The sequence below is a fragment of the Diorhabda sublineata genome, chromosome X (genome assembly GCF_026230105.1).
Source record: "Diorhabda sublineata isolate icDioSubl1.1 chromosome X, icDioSubl1.1, whole genome shotgun sequence".
NCBI lineage: Eukaryota > Metazoa > Arthropoda > Insecta > Coleoptera > Chrysomelidae > Diorhabda > Diorhabda sublineata.
Window position 1 is genome coordinate 6,984,016 of NC_079485.1, and position 21,205 is coordinate 7,005,220.

General features: G+C 31.8%; 1 protein-coding gene across 1 annotated transcript; it reads right to left on the reverse strand.

The window, feature by feature from the left end:
• Positions 1–1,025: 1,025 nt before the first annotated feature.
• On the reverse strand, positions 1,026–20,965 carry LOC130450895 (arylsulfatase J-like). Its single transcript, XM_056789603.1, has 9 exons — positions 20,804–20,965; positions 12,087–12,246; positions 8,936–9,012; positions 8,707–8,853; positions 6,111–6,372; positions 4,696–5,051; positions 2,646–2,745; positions 1,632–1,850; positions 1,026–1,374 (listed from the first exon to the last, which is right to left on the reverse strand). The coding sequence occupies exons 1-9, from the start codon at positions 20,906–20,908 to the stop codon at positions 1,127–1,129; spliced, it is 1,674 nt and encodes a 557-aa protein (XP_056645581.1). The 5' UTR covers positions 20,909–20,965; the 3' UTR covers positions 1,026–1,126.
• Positions 20,966–21,205: the final 240 nt, after the last annotated feature.

The window sequence follows — 21,205 nt, forward strand, 5'->3', positions numbered from 1 at the left end:
AAAAAAATTTTGAACAGCGAACAGCATCAGCCAATAGAAAATGTAATAGACAATTTAAATAAGGCGTCTATTAAGAACACGTCTTTAGTATTTAGAACTGCTTATTATTTAGCCAAACACGACCGACCATATTTGGATTATTATAATTTATTGCAATTGCAAAAATTGACTGGAACAATTTAGGCACATGTTTTACGGTCCAGATATACCTGCACAAATATAATTAATCACATATAATATGAAATTAAGAATTTGTTCAGAAATTATTAAAACAAATGGAAAGATTTCGATTCTCAATGTTGAATCTATAACATCGAGTAAAAAATCTACTCTAATTATATTTTGAAAATTCGAAATAAATAAAATCAGTGAACCACGATTCCTTTTTTTTTTATTTAATAGAATTGTCCGATCAAACAGCATCCACCATTACAGAATATCTTTTAAATAATTTGGAAAAATATGGCTTCGACGAGAATTATTTGAAATAAAATTTGACGGAGCAAGTGTAATGTTAGGAAAGAGGTCAGCAATCTCTTGCTGAACATTTTCATCAAGCCGCAACTGATGAAACTGGTTCAAAAACTGCTCAGAGTGTATACATTGGTCTAAAAAAATATATCATGTCTAAACTTGAGTTGGTTAAGGTCTCATCGTTCAGCGGATGACAACAAAACAAGGAAAATTCAACCACGAGATACTGAACATGATCCTATTTGGAATATTTTATAAAAACCATTGGTATTTTCATATTGTTAAAAATATTTATGCAATATTGTTTGAGTATCTACTATGCGTATTTTATAATTTGTTAACTAATTTTTATTAAATGTCCCTATTATTGTAATAAGCGTTTCCTTTCTTTTTTATGCTATATAAAGGGCCGATCCTGGCGCCGGGCGAAAATTGGGGGAAATATCCTACCCAGGATCGGCCCTGTATATATAATTATATATACGCGTTCCGGTAAAAAAAATTAGCACAACACCACTGGCGTCAAAGGTATGTGTACTTAAAAAAACTTGTAATTTTTAACATATGCATTTTTTTATTATTCTAATACTAAATAACTGAACATTTTTTTCTTACAAAAAGATACTAGTAGTAACCTTATATGGCATAATTATTATTTAGAATTATCAAGTGGTGACTGACAGTCAGGTTTTGTACATTCTGACCATGGATTCCAAGTATATTTGAACAATTTTGGATCTGCATTATCTATATCTGTTTCTTCTTCAAGTTGACTTATCAGGCTAGTTCTATAATTAACTAGTGCTCGTTTCATCTGTCTTACTACACTTGGGAAAAATTTAGCCAAATCATTTTCCTCGCAAGGGTCACTTGGAATGTCATATAAGCAATATGATCCACCTAAAAAGTGATAGAATTGCATTTTTGTTGTGATTTAGTATCGATCTGTCATGCGGTGACGAAGTTGTTTTCATATCCCAACTAAAGGTTAGCAATAATTGTTTGTCTAGTATTAGTATTATGGAAATGAAGAATACGAGTCCCCAGAAAAAAAAGAAAGTAAGAAGGTGAGGAAAATTTGAACAGCCGAATACTAGATATTAATAAGGGGAAAAATAAATATAAATGTAATTGTAATTTATTATATATATACTAACCTACAGGATCACATGGATTCTTTTTCGACTTGCAAGTTATTGTAGCTGCCGATCTGAGATTTTCGTATTCTTCAGGGCTCAATGGACTATAGTTTATTTTATTAGCAATTATTCCTGCAGGACTGTTTATTACTGCTTCTAAGTTATAGATTTGCTCTTCGGTATTAACCAGTACATCTACTCCATAGTACGCACCCAATGTTTCATTTTGAATGCCACCTAAACCATAAATTTAATGGAATATTTTATTTTTTTAAAGAGACTCAAATAACTACGGACAAAGAGGAACTGTTGAGAATTGCTAAGATCTGAATCTAAATGGAGGACTTAATATAAAGATTGAGAAGAAATAATCACAAAACTACATTCCTTTAAGCTCACCACTTCATATGGACTATTGAATATTGCTTCACAAAAGAGCTAAACTGAATTAGGTAAAAATAAAACAAAATCATAACAAATCTAATACTCGATGAATCAATATTTTTTTATTATAAACAGAATAATTAAATCAGAGCTTTGGCATAAAATCATACATACATACAAAATAACCAAACTTACGAACTACTGTGAAGAGCGAACTTACTCCTATTAGCAAAGAGAAATGTGACCCCGACGCAATTACGAAACGTTTGAATAACATGGTCTATTACAGATACGAGGCGTAGATGTATCTGAAGCAAACCTAGGCAGAAGACGTAGCTGGAATGGAGTCAGAACAGATTGAAAGTCGAGATCGATCAGCCCCCAACCAGATGTACAAATCACACTAACTGAGGTTAAGTCTCACGTAACAGTGGTAACAAATAGAAAACGGTTGATCTATCAGACAAGTGAGACAATCGTTATGGACCTTGAATTAAATCTCCCAGTTATCTCCTATAGATCCAGTAATAATGCGTATTAAAATCGTCATCGCGTCTTTTCATGCAGATTTTAAATGAAATATCTTGATACAGCTCGGAAGTATCAAGTTAGACATAATTGTCTGTAATAAAATTTCAGAATCCTTACCTACTACTAGTTTCCAATTATAAAATCTAAGCGCAGCATTTCTCGTCTTTTCATCAATATTCAACAGAATATCGTTTCGTGGAGATGGCAGATCATAAACCTTGAAAAACGTATAATTATAAGTAATCTTTTTGAGATCATCACAGATTCGGTATTATTCCTAACATTTATTTCCCTTACATTTAATTGGTATTAATCTACATATTTAGGAAATTATCTAATAATACATGTAATTGGTAGTTAAACTGAATAATTGTACATGATAAACAGATCGATTTCAAAATTGTAAGCTGACTAATATGTACTTTTAAATCAAAGCCGGAAATTAGAAGAAATTATATTTATTCGCCATTACTACAAGATATATATAGTGAAGGAGTTTTTAAACACATTAAATCCAAAAATACCATTTGTTGTGCACGTATATATCTTTAAAAAAAATATCATTAATTTCCTTATTGCCACCATCAACATAAAAAATGTGAACTGAATAGAGATGAATCATAGTTCTATTTCCTAGGTGACATTTTGTTTTCAAAATCATCATAAGCGGTTTTCATAGTACAGTCTTGCATCGTATCTACAGTATTTATTAAATATAAAGATAAATATAAGTGAAAATAGCAGAATTCAAAAACTACCTACAAAACATTGCTGAGAACATCTATGAAAAGTGGATTATATTATATATAACTGGAAAAATACATTCAAGTAATTATGGACGGTATTTAACAAATTTTTGAATAAGGGTTTCCAATGTCCAGTTTGTTTATTAAATGATCATACAAAAAGAAACCCTTAATATCCGACGTATCCTATACTATGGTTGTAACGCAACGTTCAACAAGCTCTTTGAGACCATGGTAAAACCATTATCTGAGCTTAGATGCAAAAAATTGTCGCATGTATTTTCAACACCTCTTTTGGATTCAAATTTTTTCCATGCAATACTTCCATCATGGTTCTGAATAAATACTAATCTGATGGTGCAGGTTCCGAACTAAATGTTGTGATAGAAGTTCGATACCTCGACATTTATAGGTAAATCAACTGGAATGATTCCGAACACTAACCCTTCATAATTCCAACAAACATAAAACAAGACTTTTCCATGTTCGGGTTGTTTAGATAAATACATTTTTCATCTGAAGAAAGAATGCGTCTAACAAAACAATAATCTTTCGGCAGAGCATGGAGCTGCTTACACACCTCGACGTGTGGTAGTAATTTGCTCTCACATTTATAGTTTTTCCACCTGGACTGTTGAAGGCACAGCTTCGAATTTTTTAGAGGCAGGTTCTGAAGCTTCCTTACATTACATCTACTTCATATCTAACTCTCGTTGCGGATAATAATTCCACTTCAGAGTCATTATGATACGGAAATCCACTATAGGCACTCCACTGATACACAAGTCTTTCCTGCAATCATTCGATTATTAATATCGCCTTACTTAACACCTTTCGCAGGAATCTGGTAACACCGCTGTATTTCAATAATCGAATTTTACAATTAAAATGCCATAATAACCCCACACATATTCTGCTGTATAGATTGGACGGAATACACAACTACATGCGTCACTCCGGGTACTCGCGCATATGAACAAGTAGCTGGATACTACATTACCTTCTCCAGATGTATCACAATATTATTTCAGAGCGGCATATTCATATTTCAGCCAGTTTGGTTGTTATAACGTTTCGTATCTTTTCATTTGAGCCCCCCTCATATTATTATCTCACGAGTCAATATTTTGTTAATACTTCTTATAAATGATAGTTAATCACACTTTCATCTTAAATTCCATTCTTGGTGTATCTGAACATCAAGTATAGCTCATTCGTCTCTTTATTTATAATATAATGAAGGCGAAGTCAAAATTATATATTGTGGACCTACCAGCATGTAAAATAATAGTTTGGTACTTCTTAATTTAAGGGGCAATTATTATTAAAATATGGACGATAAATCAATGCAAATAATTAATGATACGAATATTATTATCGAAAGCTGAACAACACACAAAAAGTTGTTTATTTTTATTTACCAAACTAGACCATTGATCAATTCCATCAAGTTCTGGATCCAAAATACCAATGTCTCCTCCAGCCGCCGAAAACAAAGTGGGAAGCCAATCGGTAACATGTATTAAATCAGTAGATACCCTTGCCGATTGTACCAATAGGGGACTATAAATAAATCCAACACTCCGGATCCCACCTTCGAATAAAGTATTTTTCACGCCTCTTAGAGGAGCGTTACTTCCCCAATTTCTAAATTGTGGTGCAACTGTAGGAGCCCCATTGTCACTAATGAATACTATGACAGTATTTGTTAACATCTTTTTGTTATCTAAAGCTTCAACTATTGTTCCAATACTGTCGTCCAGTTTTGATACCATCGCTAAAATTGAAAACATTTGTTAAAATTAACAAAAATACTACTTGAGTTGAAAAAACTGTACCATTATTTATTTCAGAAAAGAGTTTTTCATAAAAATTCTACATGATCCGAAATCTGATATTCGGGCATCAATTTTTTTCATTACTTATTGATAGAAATGGAGGTCTATAATTTTCTTAGAATAATCTATAATTGAACAATCTATCTAGACCTGTAGTAATACCTACTTTGCACAAAAGAATTATTTGATTTAAAATATAGGCCTATAATCAGGATTGGTTTTCTGCGATTCCTCTGAAACCTAGCTGAACCTTGGTCTTATTGGCAAAATGGTCATCGCTGGGTACAAAAACAACCATACTTATACCTATGCAATGCAATGCAATTTTTAATGGAACTTCATAGAAAAAATCGTCCAACCGACATTCTCTCACACACACTTAGTTCTAACCGGCCCTTTTATGAATAAATCTCTCAAAGAACGATGCATCCATCACTTCATCTCATTCGATAAGGTCATCACTCTCCTTTGCTACTAGCTATCTATCTTACTACTACGAATTCAGTAGAAGTATCGGTCCTTGAAGAGTAATCCTCTTGCTGAAGCTGTCCCTACTTAAGATGCGGCTGATCTTCATAAATTGGCAAGCTCTCTAATAAGTGGTCCCTCTTCTTTCTTTGTTCTTTTTTTTCTATCCTCAGCTCAAACCACATTCTAGGGAGCAACAAATTCCAGACCATGTTTCTTCTATAATCTTATGATGAAAAGAAAACATAAAATACTTGGAAATATAGTCCAATGAAACAGAATGATATGATGAGAAAAATCTGAACATTGTCACAAAGATACGTTGGAAAGAATACACTTAAAACGGTAAAGTTGAATAAATATAATATTACTCACTCTATCTTTGAATTGAACTTCATATAATTGGTGTAGATATAACTAATTCTATAATTCTTTTTTGCTTGTAAAGTACGCGATATTATTGCCGAATCAACAATTCAACTAAATGACTGATATAGTCAACTGGGAAATGATCTATTCCTAGAACAAACCTGCGTAAGTTCTCCTATTTGAATCAACAATATAAGTGAACTTATTAATAGTTTCTTGAGGAGCTTCTAAAAGTTTTCCGTCGTTACCAGCATGAACTGCTAAATGTGACAACATAATAAAAAACGGCTTAGTACTGTCTTGTTCCGTGATAGTTTTGACTGTAAAATCCGTAAAGAGGTCCGTAGCATATTTGCCACTTTCTTCGTATGCTGATTTTCCATCGTTCCGCAAATCAAATCCAGTGTATTCTTTATCGCCAAACTAAAATTAGTTGAAACAGTATATTTATACAGTGTTAGTTATAAGAATCTTTACCTACTTTTACCATATATAGAGCCCCTCAGGGAGGATATCATGAGGCTACTAAAAAGGGTCAACTCCTCTTCTTTATTAATTTACAGGGTGATTTGTGAAATTCAGCATAAATTTGCATAGTATTTACACAACTCTTTTTGATTTTTTGAATTTTTTCATGATGCAGTACACTACTATCAAGCATTCGTCTGTTACTAGCTAAACTTGTTATTTAATTATTAGCTAAGTGATTTTCAAACTACAAAGCTGTCGCACTTTTATTCCATTTTCAGAACAATAAAACAACCATAATTACATATCACATAATAAGGTAATTATTCAAACAAATTTTATAAATTTCCAATATTTTAACTAAAATTAGTACCTACAACATAATCTAATGTATATGTATAAATTCAACTACATCTTCACTGTCACTAAGGGCAGAATCAATTGATTTTCAATGTTGAAAGTCAAACCTCATGTATATGTTAATGCGTGTTGATTGTAAATAATTTTGCATCAAATAATGGATACATTGTATCAACTGTACTAAATAAAAATAAGGTGCAGCTCTGAAAAGTTTTAAAATCAAGATTGGCGTTAACCGTTCAACTATTTTGATATTTTATACACATTGTCATTGTTGTCATTATCACCCGTTATTTATGTGTAAATTTTTTGACACATTTTACATTATGTACTATTGTGTTAGCTTTGGTAGAGCTTTTGAATTCTTCGTTCAAAATGCTACAGCTACAGTTTTCGACCACAGAATATGACAACTTTTTCTAAAGGAAGAACAGAACGACATGTCGATGTAGCGCAGTTACTATGAACCCTACATTAAGCACTAGATAAGTAAGTCGATAACTGAATGTTACTAAATCAAAAGTAAGTCTTACAAAATATCATCTGTATCCATATCATATTCAAATTGTTCAGCGACGACATCCTGAAAATAAAATTTTAAAGTTGGAATTTCGTAGATGGATTAACAATCATCAACCAACGCTGTACTGGATACTATTTACAGATGAAGCGCAATTTATAAGAGCCGGGATAAATAATTCCCGTAATTTACACGTGTTGGCAGAAGAAAAACCATGCTATTCGAGAATGTCGTTCCTAGTTAAGGTTGTCGATTAACGTGTGGTTGGTGTTATAGTCCTCGCTATTTTGATGGTCCTTTAAGAGGACAGGTCTATTTGGACCTTCTACAAAATATTTTGCTTAACTTGTTTGGCAAAGCGAACGTTGTTATCCGAGGGATGTATTTTTAGTATTATAGGACACCCCCCCTTTTTACTGACAGTGAGACTACATCTAAATAATGTATATGGTAACAGGTGGATAGGACCTGAAGGTCTTCAAGATTCTCTGATTCCAGTCCCGTTGAATAACATATTTGGCGACAATTTTAGCAACTATTTTACACAGAGAATATTAATAATTCAAAACAATACTAAACAATTCAGCAACAAAAATGTGTAGAGGCAGCTGAGCTCTATTTCGAAAATCTACTCTACATTATTGCAATTATTGTATTTTTTTCAGTTTTTATTTATACGTCTTACTACATAATTTTAGTTATTGTCTTAAAATTGTTGCCCGTTATTGTTATTAGTTGTTGTTTGGTGTTATTGTAATTCGATACAGTTTATCATTTTAGTTAAAATACTCGAAATTTATCATATTTGTTTGAATTAATACCTTACTATGTAATACGTCATTATGGTTGTTGTATGTTTGATAAGATTTGATAATTCACTAAAATTTGAAAAAAAAATGTGTCAGCTTTGTCACATATGTCGTTTCCAAACTTACTTATTGCATTAAAAAAATATTATACAGGGTACAATATTCAATACGAATCCCTCAGTTCATTTTTCCAAAGCCGGTCCAGGAATTTCTAATTTAGCTAATACCGGTCGAATGCTTGATAATAGTGTACTGCAGCATGCAAAAATTCTGACAATAAAATCAAACCAATTCATGGTCAATTTCACAAATCATCCTATAAATTAATGAAGAAGAGGAGTTGAAACTTTTTAGTAGCTACATGATATCCTCCCTAAAGGAATCTACATATGGTATGGTATGAAAAGTTCCTCATGACTCAAGTAGGTAATATCAATAATTGTAATTTATATTCTTCATTAGACACTTAGAATACTTTTTTTATCAAGTATCCTAATTAACAGAATAATAATAAGGTTTGGCCTAACAAGAAGAAGCTTGAATGAACTGAAAATAGAACTCACGACACTAAATTATTTTTTATTTGATAGAAGAACATACTTTCCAAGTTGTTAAATAGTCGTAGTAACTGGTATAGCTATTATAGAATCCAAAATGATGATCAAATCCTCTGAATTGTGGGGTATCATTCCATTTCGAATACCCCAAGTGCCATTTTCCGACCAGATAAGTCGAGTACCCTAATTCCTAAAACCGTTACGTTATTAAAATATTTCATATTCTATTATGCTCAGTATATTAAAATGAACATTCAATGTTTTTTTCTTGCCTTGAAATATTCAGGTAACAACTTTCCGTCAGGTAAAGATCTTTTATCAGCAGGCAAAAAAGAAGTTCCTTGTAAACCTAGAATAAATAACAGTTGAGGTTAAAGCACCAATATAAATTTCTTATTTCTTAGACCTTTGATACATTAATGCTTCTAAATGTTCTTGATTTTAGGTCTCTCCTGTTTTAAAATTAGTTTTTTTCATAATTTTTGAAAGATTGATTGATCAAAATATATTTTGATAAAAACTAGTTAAGTCGAAGGGTAAATTTTTTAACAATCTTTCAAAAATTATTAAAAAAACCAATGTTAAAACAGAAGAGGTGCGTCTAATATATCAGAATAACGTAATGTCCATCGACCTTTATGTCAATATCGACATATCCTCTATGGCTCGCAATTCTAAGGAAAGAGGATTAATCTACTGAGCGGTATCGATGTTATTGCAACTCATCAGAGCCGTGTATCATCGTTTTGTGTCTAAGCCGAACTGATGACACCACAAACTAGCACTGCTATTTGATTTTCGTAGTTAAGCACTCTCCAGTAGATGATCTCTGGCGCCATACTTCGAAATAAAGATATCGATATCAACAAAAGGATGGACATCACTTTCTTCAGAGAAGGTGTAATGCCATTTTCGTTACGATATTGGTCAAGAAAGTATATAGTTGTTTTACCTTCGAGGAACGGCAGATGTTTTTGACTTATTAGAATTCGGAACAATATCAAAGGTGAAAAGTGGTAATTATATTTTGATAAATGGATAACAGAAAAGAACTAAGTGAGACAAAAAGTAAGAACCTCTAACAATAGAGGATTGATCGATAAAAAGGATGTTCGACAGGTTTGGATTATTATCACTATCCACTATTACGTCCATTACCTTTGCTGATCTGGAATAACTTGGGCTCTCCAAAGGATGGTGGGTTTGTGGTTTTTCCCTCTTATTATTGGAAAACTTAGTATTCTCAGATCTTCACAGTGACAAAATAAAAATTTTTGGCCAAAGATTTATATAGAATTCATTATTGAGGATAATGCGAAATGTGTTCTATTTTGAATGAAGTCAAACCGTATTAAAAAGGATAATTTCAGAAGTAAATTATACAAAGAATCAAATATATATGGAATAGATTATAATGAATAAGGATAAGAAATAAAGATAAGAATAATAATAAGCTTATCATCTAAATTCATATAATACGAGAGTTACGCAATAAATTAAAAGAAAAAAGATGTCCACCGAAATTGTGGAAATCGAAAAATTGAAGTATCGAGTCATCATCAAGTACCTGTATTTAAAAGGGTTAAGAGGTAAGCAGATTTACGAAGATATGCTTAATACCCTTGGTGATCAATGTCCTTCGTATGCGACCGTGAAAAATTGGACTGCAAGCTTCAAAAGAGGTAAATTTTCCATTGAAGAGGATGACCGCTCGAGAAGACCAGTTTCTGTGTCAGTCCCCAAAAATATCGATGCAGTTCATGATTTTATCAGACCATCGAATTGGACTAAAACGGATCTGATCTGAAGCACTGAATATTTCATACGAACGCGTTCATCATATAGTTCACGTCAATGGACATGAGAAAAATTGCTGCAAAATGGATCCCAATATTTGAATGTTGACCAAAAGCGTAACCGAAATGTTACTACAGATGAGACTTGAGTACATTTCTACGTTCCAGAAACAAAGCAACAATCGATGGAATGGTGACACTCTGGTTCTCCAAGACCTAAGAAGTTTCGTGTCCAAAAATCTGCTGGAAAAGTTCCTGCTTGATTTTTTGGGGATTGCCATGAAGTAATCATGATTTATTTTTTGGATACGGGTAGAACAATAACTGGAGTTTACTATTCGACATTACTGACCACTCTACGGGAAAAAATTAAAGAGAAAAGACGCGGAAAGCTATCCAAAGGTGTTTTGTTTTTGCAGGACAACGTCCCTGCACACAAATCTCATGTTGCCATGCAAAAAATTCGTCATTCCGACTATCATCTTTTCCTCAACTGAAAAAAAGTTTAAAAGGTCGTAAATTTTCTTCCAAAGAGGAGGTAATAAAAGCTGTGGTGGTCTGGAGAATATGTTGAGTAATAAAATATTTTGACATCAAAATAAAGGACAGAGGTGGAAGGTAAATAATAACTTAATCGCTTTCCATAATTTCAACCTTTGTTTGAATTAGCGTTATTTCAAAATTCAGTGAAGTTCATTGCACTCTTGTGAGTCTAAAAATTACATACTACTACATCACTTTTTTTTCATTTATTCACTTATTTATCACAATTTCTATAATACTTATTTTGTTTTAATCAAATTATTGAAGTCTTTAAAAATCCTATTTTGACTTTTTGACATGTCACCATATTTTCATCCAATCAAAACATAAAAATTTGTTGGTTTTCAGATAAGAGATCAATTTTCACTTCCAATAATCTTTAACAATAATCTACTGGAGAATAATGGATCTACTGGAATGAAAAATTTATTGTTGAAATTTATTTTTTATTATATTTTTGAAATGATAGACATGAGTGGAGGAAACACTAAATGATACATAATTTTTGGTTTGAAAAATAAAAATGCTCCAATTGAAATAACAACCTAAATATAAGGATAAGATCAGGCATAATATATTGAGGTGTCCCTAGACTTTCCATCTTTCAACTTTAATAAATCGTTTGTATCATGCGTGATTGATGCTTGAAGCAAATATTGATAGACAATAGGAACTTTTAATGACGTAAGCGGATGATCAAGCTGCTTAGTAGTCTATGGCAATGTTCATCAAATATTGTATTGCGTCAGTCACTCGGTGGAATGCACGACATCTACTAACCACCGCTCCACTTTGAGGCTTTCACTGATGAGAGAGGCTCAAGCATTCAATAGCCTAGTGGCATCTTTAGTGTTCGAATCAATTGAAGAACTCTATATACAGTATGCTGTTTTCAACGAAGTCAAAAGTCATGGAGAAGTGGAAACATATTAATGTGCGTAATAATAAAGTACATATCCAATGAACACTTTATATACAGCAAGCTGTGTTAAACTAAGTCAAATGTCATTGAAAAGTTGAAACAACGAATTGTGCTCAATAAAAAGACATCAAACGGGAAAATTAAGACATAGAGAATACTTACCTAAACGCATAGGATATTTTCCTGTTAGAAGTGCTGTTCTTGTTGGCGTACTAGTAGAATGAACATAATGACTATTCAAAATGATTCCATTATAAGCTAATGCATCAATGTTTGGTGTAGGGATCTGATCACTTCCATGAAAACCAACGTCATTCCATCCCTATGAAAATTAAATATAATATTATATGGAGTTTTCAAATAAACATTTAAGTACTTTGAGTTTTTAGAAACGTATGAAGTAAAAAGACATTCAAAAAGAAAGTGCAGAATTATTGGAGAAATATTTCATTTGGGGTGACAACTAGTCTATTTCAGAAAGGTATATAGCAATAAAAAGGAGAATTCCATCCAGTTCGGCTCAATTTTGGTATCGGCCATAGGTGTAGGTCTTGAAATATTGTTACTAGGTAGTAGATTATACAGTTACGTTTTGCGTTTAACAGGTACCGTTTAACCTTCTATTAGTGCATCTGCCTAATTCCAGCCTTATTTCAGATTCGGCTTAATCATGCGCCGTAAGAGCAATGGTGCCTTACCCAAAATTTTTAGACCTTTATAAGAATATATGTTTAGTTTAACGAATCAGTATTTCCTGTTAAGCCGTAAATAGTGTTCACAGTATTATAAGATTAGTAATAAAATAGCGACATTTATACCAACAAAAAGATGTTCCAATAATTCTCCACTATCAGTGAATGAAAAACTTATTATTTTAAATGTACACGATTACATAAAATAAGATAATTTACTGTACAAGAAACTGTCGACCGATGTTCCCGAATGACTGGAGTTGGAAAGTCCATCGTTTTTAAATTATTACGGGAGAGAAAGATAGCAGGCCAAGTGGAACCTCCCATGAAAAGTCCAGGCAGACCAGTAAAAGTCCTTGATGAAGACACCAAAAGTGTAATTCGAAGAAAAGTTCACTATTTTTTTGATTGAAGAAATACCCACCCGAGATAAGATTTTAATGGAACTGGGCCAGTATGACAGTATTCAGTTGATAACTAAAAAACTTTTATGGACCACTTTTAAAACTATGGATTTTGCATGGGAAAAGCATAACCGTAAAGCACTTTTACTGAAAAGCGATGAAATTGTTTGCTGGCGACAAAAATAATTAAAAAGTATAAAGCAGTACAGAACAGAGCAGAAGAAAATCTTTTATCTTGATAAGAAATGGATTAATGAAGGTTATACAGTACCAAAAATGGGGCAAGACAAAAATATAACCAGTGCTCGCCAAGCTTTCATGGAAGGCTTGTCAACGCATATTAAGGTGCCTTAAGGTAAAGGGAAAAGACTAATAATCGTCCATATTGGAAGGGAAGAGGGATTTTTAAAAGAAGGTTTGCTAACCTTTCAGTCGTGCCATACGGAAGATTACCACGAGGACATGGATTCGGATGTTTTTGTAAACTATTTTGGTAAAATAATAAAATATCTTCCGTCTGATTCAGTAGTAATGATGGATAACGCAAGTTATCATTCTCGACGCATAGAGAAGACTCCAACTTCATCTTGGAGAAAACAAAAAATTATTAACTGGTTAATCACCATAAGTATTGGATTTGAAGATAATTTGATAAAATCTATTGGCTATAGCAAATTTACAAGAACATCGTTTTATGAAATACGTCGTGGAAGATATAGCAGAAAAACATAGTGTAACTGTGCTGCGCACACCGCCATATCATTGCGAACTAAATCCTATAGAACTTATATGGGCGCAAGTGAAAGGATTTGTAGCAAGACACAACACGACATTCATAAGAAAGACGTTAAGCTTCTGTTTGATCAAGCCATTAAGGAGGTAACACCAGAGAACTGGCGAAAAGCAGTCCAGCATGTCATTAAAGAAGAGGAGAAAATGTGGGATCTTGACTACGTGATGGATCGGTCCGTCGACCCGTTAATTATAACGTCAAAAGGAGATAACAGTTCCTCAGAGGACGAAGAATATTATGATTTTATATAATTTAATTTCTGTATAATGTATTATTTGTATAATGTTCAATAAAAAATAAGTGTACCTAATACTATGTACAGAAAACCTAATTTTCATTATGTTAATATAAAATTCTTTCCTTTTTTACGAGTATCTCACCGGCACGCCTTTGGCACACTATTTTCAGTGTTTGTGAATGGATAACAATAGGCTAAACCCATATATTGCCCCAAACCGGGGCGGTACCACCTGCACTTGATAAAAAGAAAAAATTTTACAATGAAATCAATGCCAAACTATTAAAGTGGCTTAAATATTCGTTGGGTCACTCTGTGGTCCCTTTGCATACCTAATGAGCTTTTATTGCTCTATATCTTTCTGAAATAAACTAAAATCATACATAAAAATTATGCAGTTCAGAGATTCTGTTGTTTTCTTTTCGACGCAGGATCATGCAAAAGCATGTTTTATGTAATTACTTTAAACTTTGAGGACTAAAAACAAGAGACAAGTGATCATTACAATTAATGTGTAAATAAAGATATGAGCCCAGCATATTAACATACATAATAATGAATATATATTATGATTAAGCAAAAATTGAGCTATTTAAGCAATATTTATACATATTTATGTTTTGAATTATTTGAATAATGAATTGTTTCTTCTTAAATTGAAACTTAAATTCAACACCCAAAGACATTAGTCATTAAGTACTTCTATGAAAATAGTGCAAACTTCAATTGTAAATTCTAGGCTTTCATTCCATAAATGAGTTTCCTGTTTAAATTTTTCTTATATTTTTTATTAGATATTTTTTTTCTTGACCATTTCAAGTGTCACCTCCCAATCTCGAATCGATAAAATCAAATATTTTAATCTTCAGGTGAAATTAAATAAAATCTGAGCGAATCTGAATGAGAACTGCAAACTAAAAAGCAACGACCTAGGAATCAAAAACTTTATACTCTTAAAACATTACAAAAACTCGTGAATGTGTGTAAGTTATTCTGTAGTTTAAACCTTTTTATTGAACACCATACAGATTCGTTTACTTGATTACAATTTTTGCCTAAAAATTTATTGTGGGTAAACGTATCTGTATATCGAGGGCTAGGCAAAAGGAGTATTATCTTTTTAGTTCGCAGAATTCTAATTGCAACACAAATGGCAATTACGTGTTGAGAATATAAACAGAAAAAGAAATTTTGTATTCCATTAGCGCAAAGTTCAAGTATTGTACCGACTGATCTGGAAATAGACGATTAAAAACCGAGCGTTATATCATCTTAGTAGACTTCATGTTACCATAAGTAAAAAAATCTTTTCCAACCAACTCATCTTTTAACCTTCAATAAATCGGTTGAGTGTACTCGAATTTTGGTACAATATAATTTTCTGAAATATAAAATTATATTATACTCCCTTCTTGAGAACGAAAGATCTCTATTGTTTCAACTGTTTTTTTATTTTTGAGGTATAATGGTGTACTATTGTGACATATAAACGGAAACTTTGATTAGCTTTGAAGATATCAGACATTCGTTTGATGTAAACTTTCTTGTGAAATATGGCATATCCGTTTGATTGGAATACAGAGGGTGTCGATTTTCATATATGAAAATTCCTACGCCTCAATTTAAACATGTCGCAACTTTTAATCACTCTCTCTATTAAAGAGGCAGTACGTTTTTATAATAAATAGTATGTTGTAATAAAGTAAGTAGCCCTGGCAGCAAGAAAAATATGTGAGATTGAAGGGGAAGACACGGTTAATAAGCGAATGGCACAGGGTTGGTTTAATTATTAATAGTGGAGATTTGACGTTTGAACAACGTGTGCTCTCAGATCGTCTACCTGCGTGGGATATTAAGGTTACAAAAGAAGCATTAGAAAACCAACCTAGTAGAAGCACTTGCCGATTATCGAGTTTTCGAATATACCATACACGGCCATTGAAAATCATTAGGAAATATCTATCGAGTTATCGAGAATAGTGCCACACCTATTAACCTGGAATCAAGCAATATGTCGAGTATAGGTCTGTAAACAGCTCCTTGTTCTGCCGAAAGATGATTGTTTTATTAGACGCACTGCTACTTGAGATAGGATTTTCCTAAACATTCCGAAATTGGAGAATCAGTGGTTAGACAAAGGACATACTGCGAACTTTGCGCAGAAAAACATCGTAAAACTAGGTAGTATTGAACTCCTGCCATATCCAGCCTTTAGTTCGGACCTTACACCCTCAAACTACTAATTATTCAGATTCATAGCGATATTCTTCGTCGAAAATAATTTGAATCCAAAGGAGTTGTTGAAAATGCAGTCCCGAAAATTTTTTCTCCTTAACCGAGTACTACTTCAACAAAGTACCACCAAATTTTAGAATGAGCATGATGAGCCTCCAATGACCACTTCAAGTAGACAAAATAAGTTCACTAGTTTTTATATAACCACATAAGTCAAATTTTCTGTTCCAAATCTACCATCGAATTTCGTTCTGTTTTCCGATCAAATTAGACCAAAAAATAAGACGTTTTTAGCAAAACGGTAAGTTTGATCACAAAAATATTTCAGACAAAAATTGTAGATCATAATATTATCTACAAAAAGCGTTTGATGATTTTTTTCTTGCGAGCCACTGTTTCTGAGATATAACGATTCAAAAACTTGTTAAAGTTGCAATTGTCATAATATGCATGAGTACGCCACATATATACGTCTCTAGAGTAATATATTTTTCTATCGGTCATTATAACTAACACTTAAAATATAAAATATACATAACGATAAGAATAACAGGTAAAATGTAACTTAGTCCATTAATTTATACGCCATTGTCACCTTGAAACAACATCTGTTCAATTGGCTTGTCTTGCTCGACCCTCAGCTGCTGCCCATCAACATCTTTTTCGGGTATATTAGAAAGTTCAATTATGGCTTGATTATCAGACTGGGGCTGGAAGCTGGTTAACAATACATTAGAACCCGTTCAAAATTTACTCTCACCTGCGCCGGAAAAACTGCTTAGCACAATTTTTTGCTACTACAAATAGAGATGTAGTGCTAAATTCTCTGGCATGTACACCTTGTCAAGGCCGGTCGTGCTCTAATATTTAATCAACAACAGTGGAGGATCCGTTTGATTCCGACGAGGCGACATGCGATACATCGCTATTGACGCAATTTACATGCACTCAGAATGAAGATTAAGATGAAGAAGAAAAAGAACAAGAAAAATAATTTGAAAGTTACGGCTGGGACGATTAAATTTCACTTTTTTTAGTTTAAATCGCTTTTATCTTTTCAATCTCTGCTAATTTCCATTATTAAGCAACAGTTCCAAATCATGTATATATATATATATATATATATATATATATATATATATATATATATATATAAAAAGTATCGGTATATTTTTTTAGACCTTTGACCTTGATTAAATTTTTTTCCATACATGGGAATGACGGGGAACTTTAAAATTTATTTTGATTTTAATTAAATTTCAAACAACTCACTAATTTTCATCTAGGTGGGAATTTATGTAACTTCGAATGTCTAAATTGACCGGACTATAATAAGTCGGAAAATTTAGTAAAATCATATTTATTGGTGAGTAATTGTATGTTTTCATTAGACCAGATGAAACTTTCTAAATAGGTAATGTAACTCCACAAATAATGACTAACACTGTTTCAATCATGAATATCAGCAACGCAAGGATTCCTGAAATTCTAAACGTAACGTTGTTCAATTTTCAATGATTGGAACATTGAGTGACATTTGATTCGGTATATAATTCAAGACTAATCTTTTTCCTGGATCCTGTTACCACTGGATAATTTTTATTTCTTATATTCTCTTATAGCTCATTTTTAATAATATATACAGTAAAAGTTGACAACCAAAAAACGTTCAAATTTGTTTTTCTGAAGTGTACAATATAGTAGATAAATTTATGCATACATTATTTAACATGATTTTAATAATTAATATACGAATACAAAAAAAATGGGATTTTTGATGACATTAAACAAAATATTTTATTATTTTTAATTTATCTGAGATGAAAAGTTATTCATCTCCACACATAATTATATAGTTTTTCTAACGTATACGGGAAATCCCCAATATTTTTATTTATAAGCTTAAATAAAAATATTTTGCTATTGGAAGGCCATGACCCGTCTGCATATCTAATATATTCTGTTACCGGAGCTATTTTTTTTTATTGTAATGAGAAGGCATTTAATTACGGTACATAAGATAATAAATAAACCGTAATTAGTACATTATGTACGTTCAATTATTTTTCATTAAAGAAGCAATAAATATAATACTTGAAATCAAGATCAACATGAACTACTTCTCCGAAAGGGTTATTTATTAGTTTATTTACGTCTTGAAAACAATCTGCATTGTTATCAAAATTAAAACCAGCTGAAACAATTTCAATTGTGATTCCACATCGAGGACGTCCAATCTATAAACATTACATTCTAGCCTTTTTTAATTCTGTAGTTTCTACTTGAAAAAGGTAGTTTCATGTTAGCATTTTAGCATGAGAATCACTAACTAGTATTCTAATTTAATATGGCTAATTGTGCTTGTAGTATCAGTGTATATGTGTAAATTTGAGTTTAACTATAATAACAATGATGAGAAAATAACAGTGGACAGTGGACATCTCAAAAATGTTCCATTATACCTTACACACGATATTCATCCTTTCATACCAATAAATAACATATGTTGAAAATGGGATATTGAGGTTTCAAGATTTACACAATTGAGATTAAATACTTGATAACAATAGCGGGGATAACCAAGTTGAACGAATTTTAGAAACAAAAATATAAGAAAGATAATAAAACAAGAGTCATAATAAATGGAAATACAAAATAACAGTTAAATTGTTATGGACCAATTTACAGAATGGAAACATATAGATTTACGAAAGCAGAAAAGACGTAGACTGTAGATAGATCAGATAAAGGAAAAAAGGGATAGAAAATGTACGACCCCAGATGAATGAAAAAATTTTTGAAAAGCACTAAAATGTGAGCAGGATTCTGATGTATATACATAGTATTTCCCTCTTCTGTATTTCAAAATCAGGTAATTGGTTAATCTCTGTTAATCTCAGTTTCCAAAATTAATTAACACGAACTGAGATGTATTATCCGTAATACGAATTAATATACATTGCAAATCATTTTAGAGATTTGTGATGATTGCCAAATTAAAGTATAAATATCTAGTTTGAATTTATATTTTACATTCACGTATAAAGCATTTCCCGACTCATCACTCTGACATTGAACAAGTTTCATTAATAAAGCCTTTGAAGAAAGAAGTAACTGTAATGTAGTTTTTCTTGATGTTAGTTAGGCTTTTGACAAGGTCTAGCCTAGAAGATTACAATATAAGCTGAAGAAAAAGTTACCAGGAGCTTTGCACTCTATAATCTACTTGACCGAAAAAAATTTCTATATAAGATACGGAAACGAACAAAATGAATTGTATATAGAATATAGATATAATGGACTAAAAAGTGGCATTTCACAATCAATGTAACAAAATCAAAGCACATAACATTTACAAACATTCGTGGACAATCACCTCAAGCGAATTCCTATAGAGAACTCATATATGGTCCAAACGGAAACAACTAGGTTTGATATTCCAAAAACATCATTGGCTTATGGGCCGTAAGTCAAAACTATCAATAAACAAATAAATTACGAGTATACAAATCAAACCTCACAATCATCGAAAGGTAGTACGTGTGTTATGCGTTGCCCGGTGGTTTTGTTACAAATCTGAGAGTGCCTACGGTAAGTGAGGGAATCGTTGAATACAATGAAATATATATTCAGATATTGGAAAATATTCCAAATACATTTACACTAAATAAACTTATTTAATGATAATGAACAAACTAAAATCGTTTAAAACGCAAAACACCACTAGACTTACTATTACTATATATCATAAAACATAAAAGTTTTTGTAAATATTATTTTACTACTGTAACTGGCTCAATTTTTGTTATAAAGGGATAGTGTGTAGTTAGGCAGAAACCCAACATGCCATTTGTAACAAAGCTCAAAAATGCTTTGTATAACGATCGCGTAGTAAAACATAAAACAAAAAAAAATACGTATAATATTTATTTTTCATACAGAAAAAAACATGTTTTATAACTATGGATTATAATCATACAATATTTGATACGTTGATATAAAACATTTAAAGATATAAAATATTGCAATAGATTGGGAAAAGGTGATTCAATCGGAATATAAGGGGATATTGGGAGGAATAATAATGTTTATGTCATCAGCATCAACTGCTAAAGTTATCAAGACATTAATTTTCCGTGTTACTGTTTTATTGACCCCAATAAGGAGCAGCACTGTAATTCACACAATTATAAAGAGACGAATAAAAAAAATGATCATACTTCTTTTAATGTTAGAGAAAAACTTAATTCTATATTGAGAGACTTAATAACTTAATAGTAACTTTAGGATAAAAAGGAAAAGTAGCCAAGAAATTTAAGGCAAACAATAAAAAACAAAAATTAAAATTGAATTTTGATTACTCGATCCTATATCGAAATATATATATATATATATATATATATATATATATATATATATATATATATACATGTTATACACGGTCAAGGAAAATAAAAAACCGCAGTATTCATTTCAATTATTAATGTTTAATAAGAAGAATTAGATATCAAACTTACGAGGTCATCAGCTACAATAACTATCACATTTGGTTGTTCCGCCGAAGACACTGAATCAGTAAAGATAAAACAAAGAAGTAACGTAAATAAGTTTATAAGAACCATCACTTTGTGAGCAATTTTCTTAACTTCTCACCTGAGAATTCGTTTATTATAATGTTTGCGTAAAATCCATCCGTATATTTATATATATTTTATACAGGGTAGCCAGGTAGAGCGTTAACAGAAGGTTGCGCGTAATTTACAATTATTGTTGATTTTAGTTAACCCTACAAACTTTCCATTTATTACAAGGATATGTCTGATATTGGATTCATTGTATAAAGGAGATTATTCTACAGTATACAATAGGCAAATACTTTTTCCCAAAAATTATTCTATTCAACTCAATATCCTCAATTT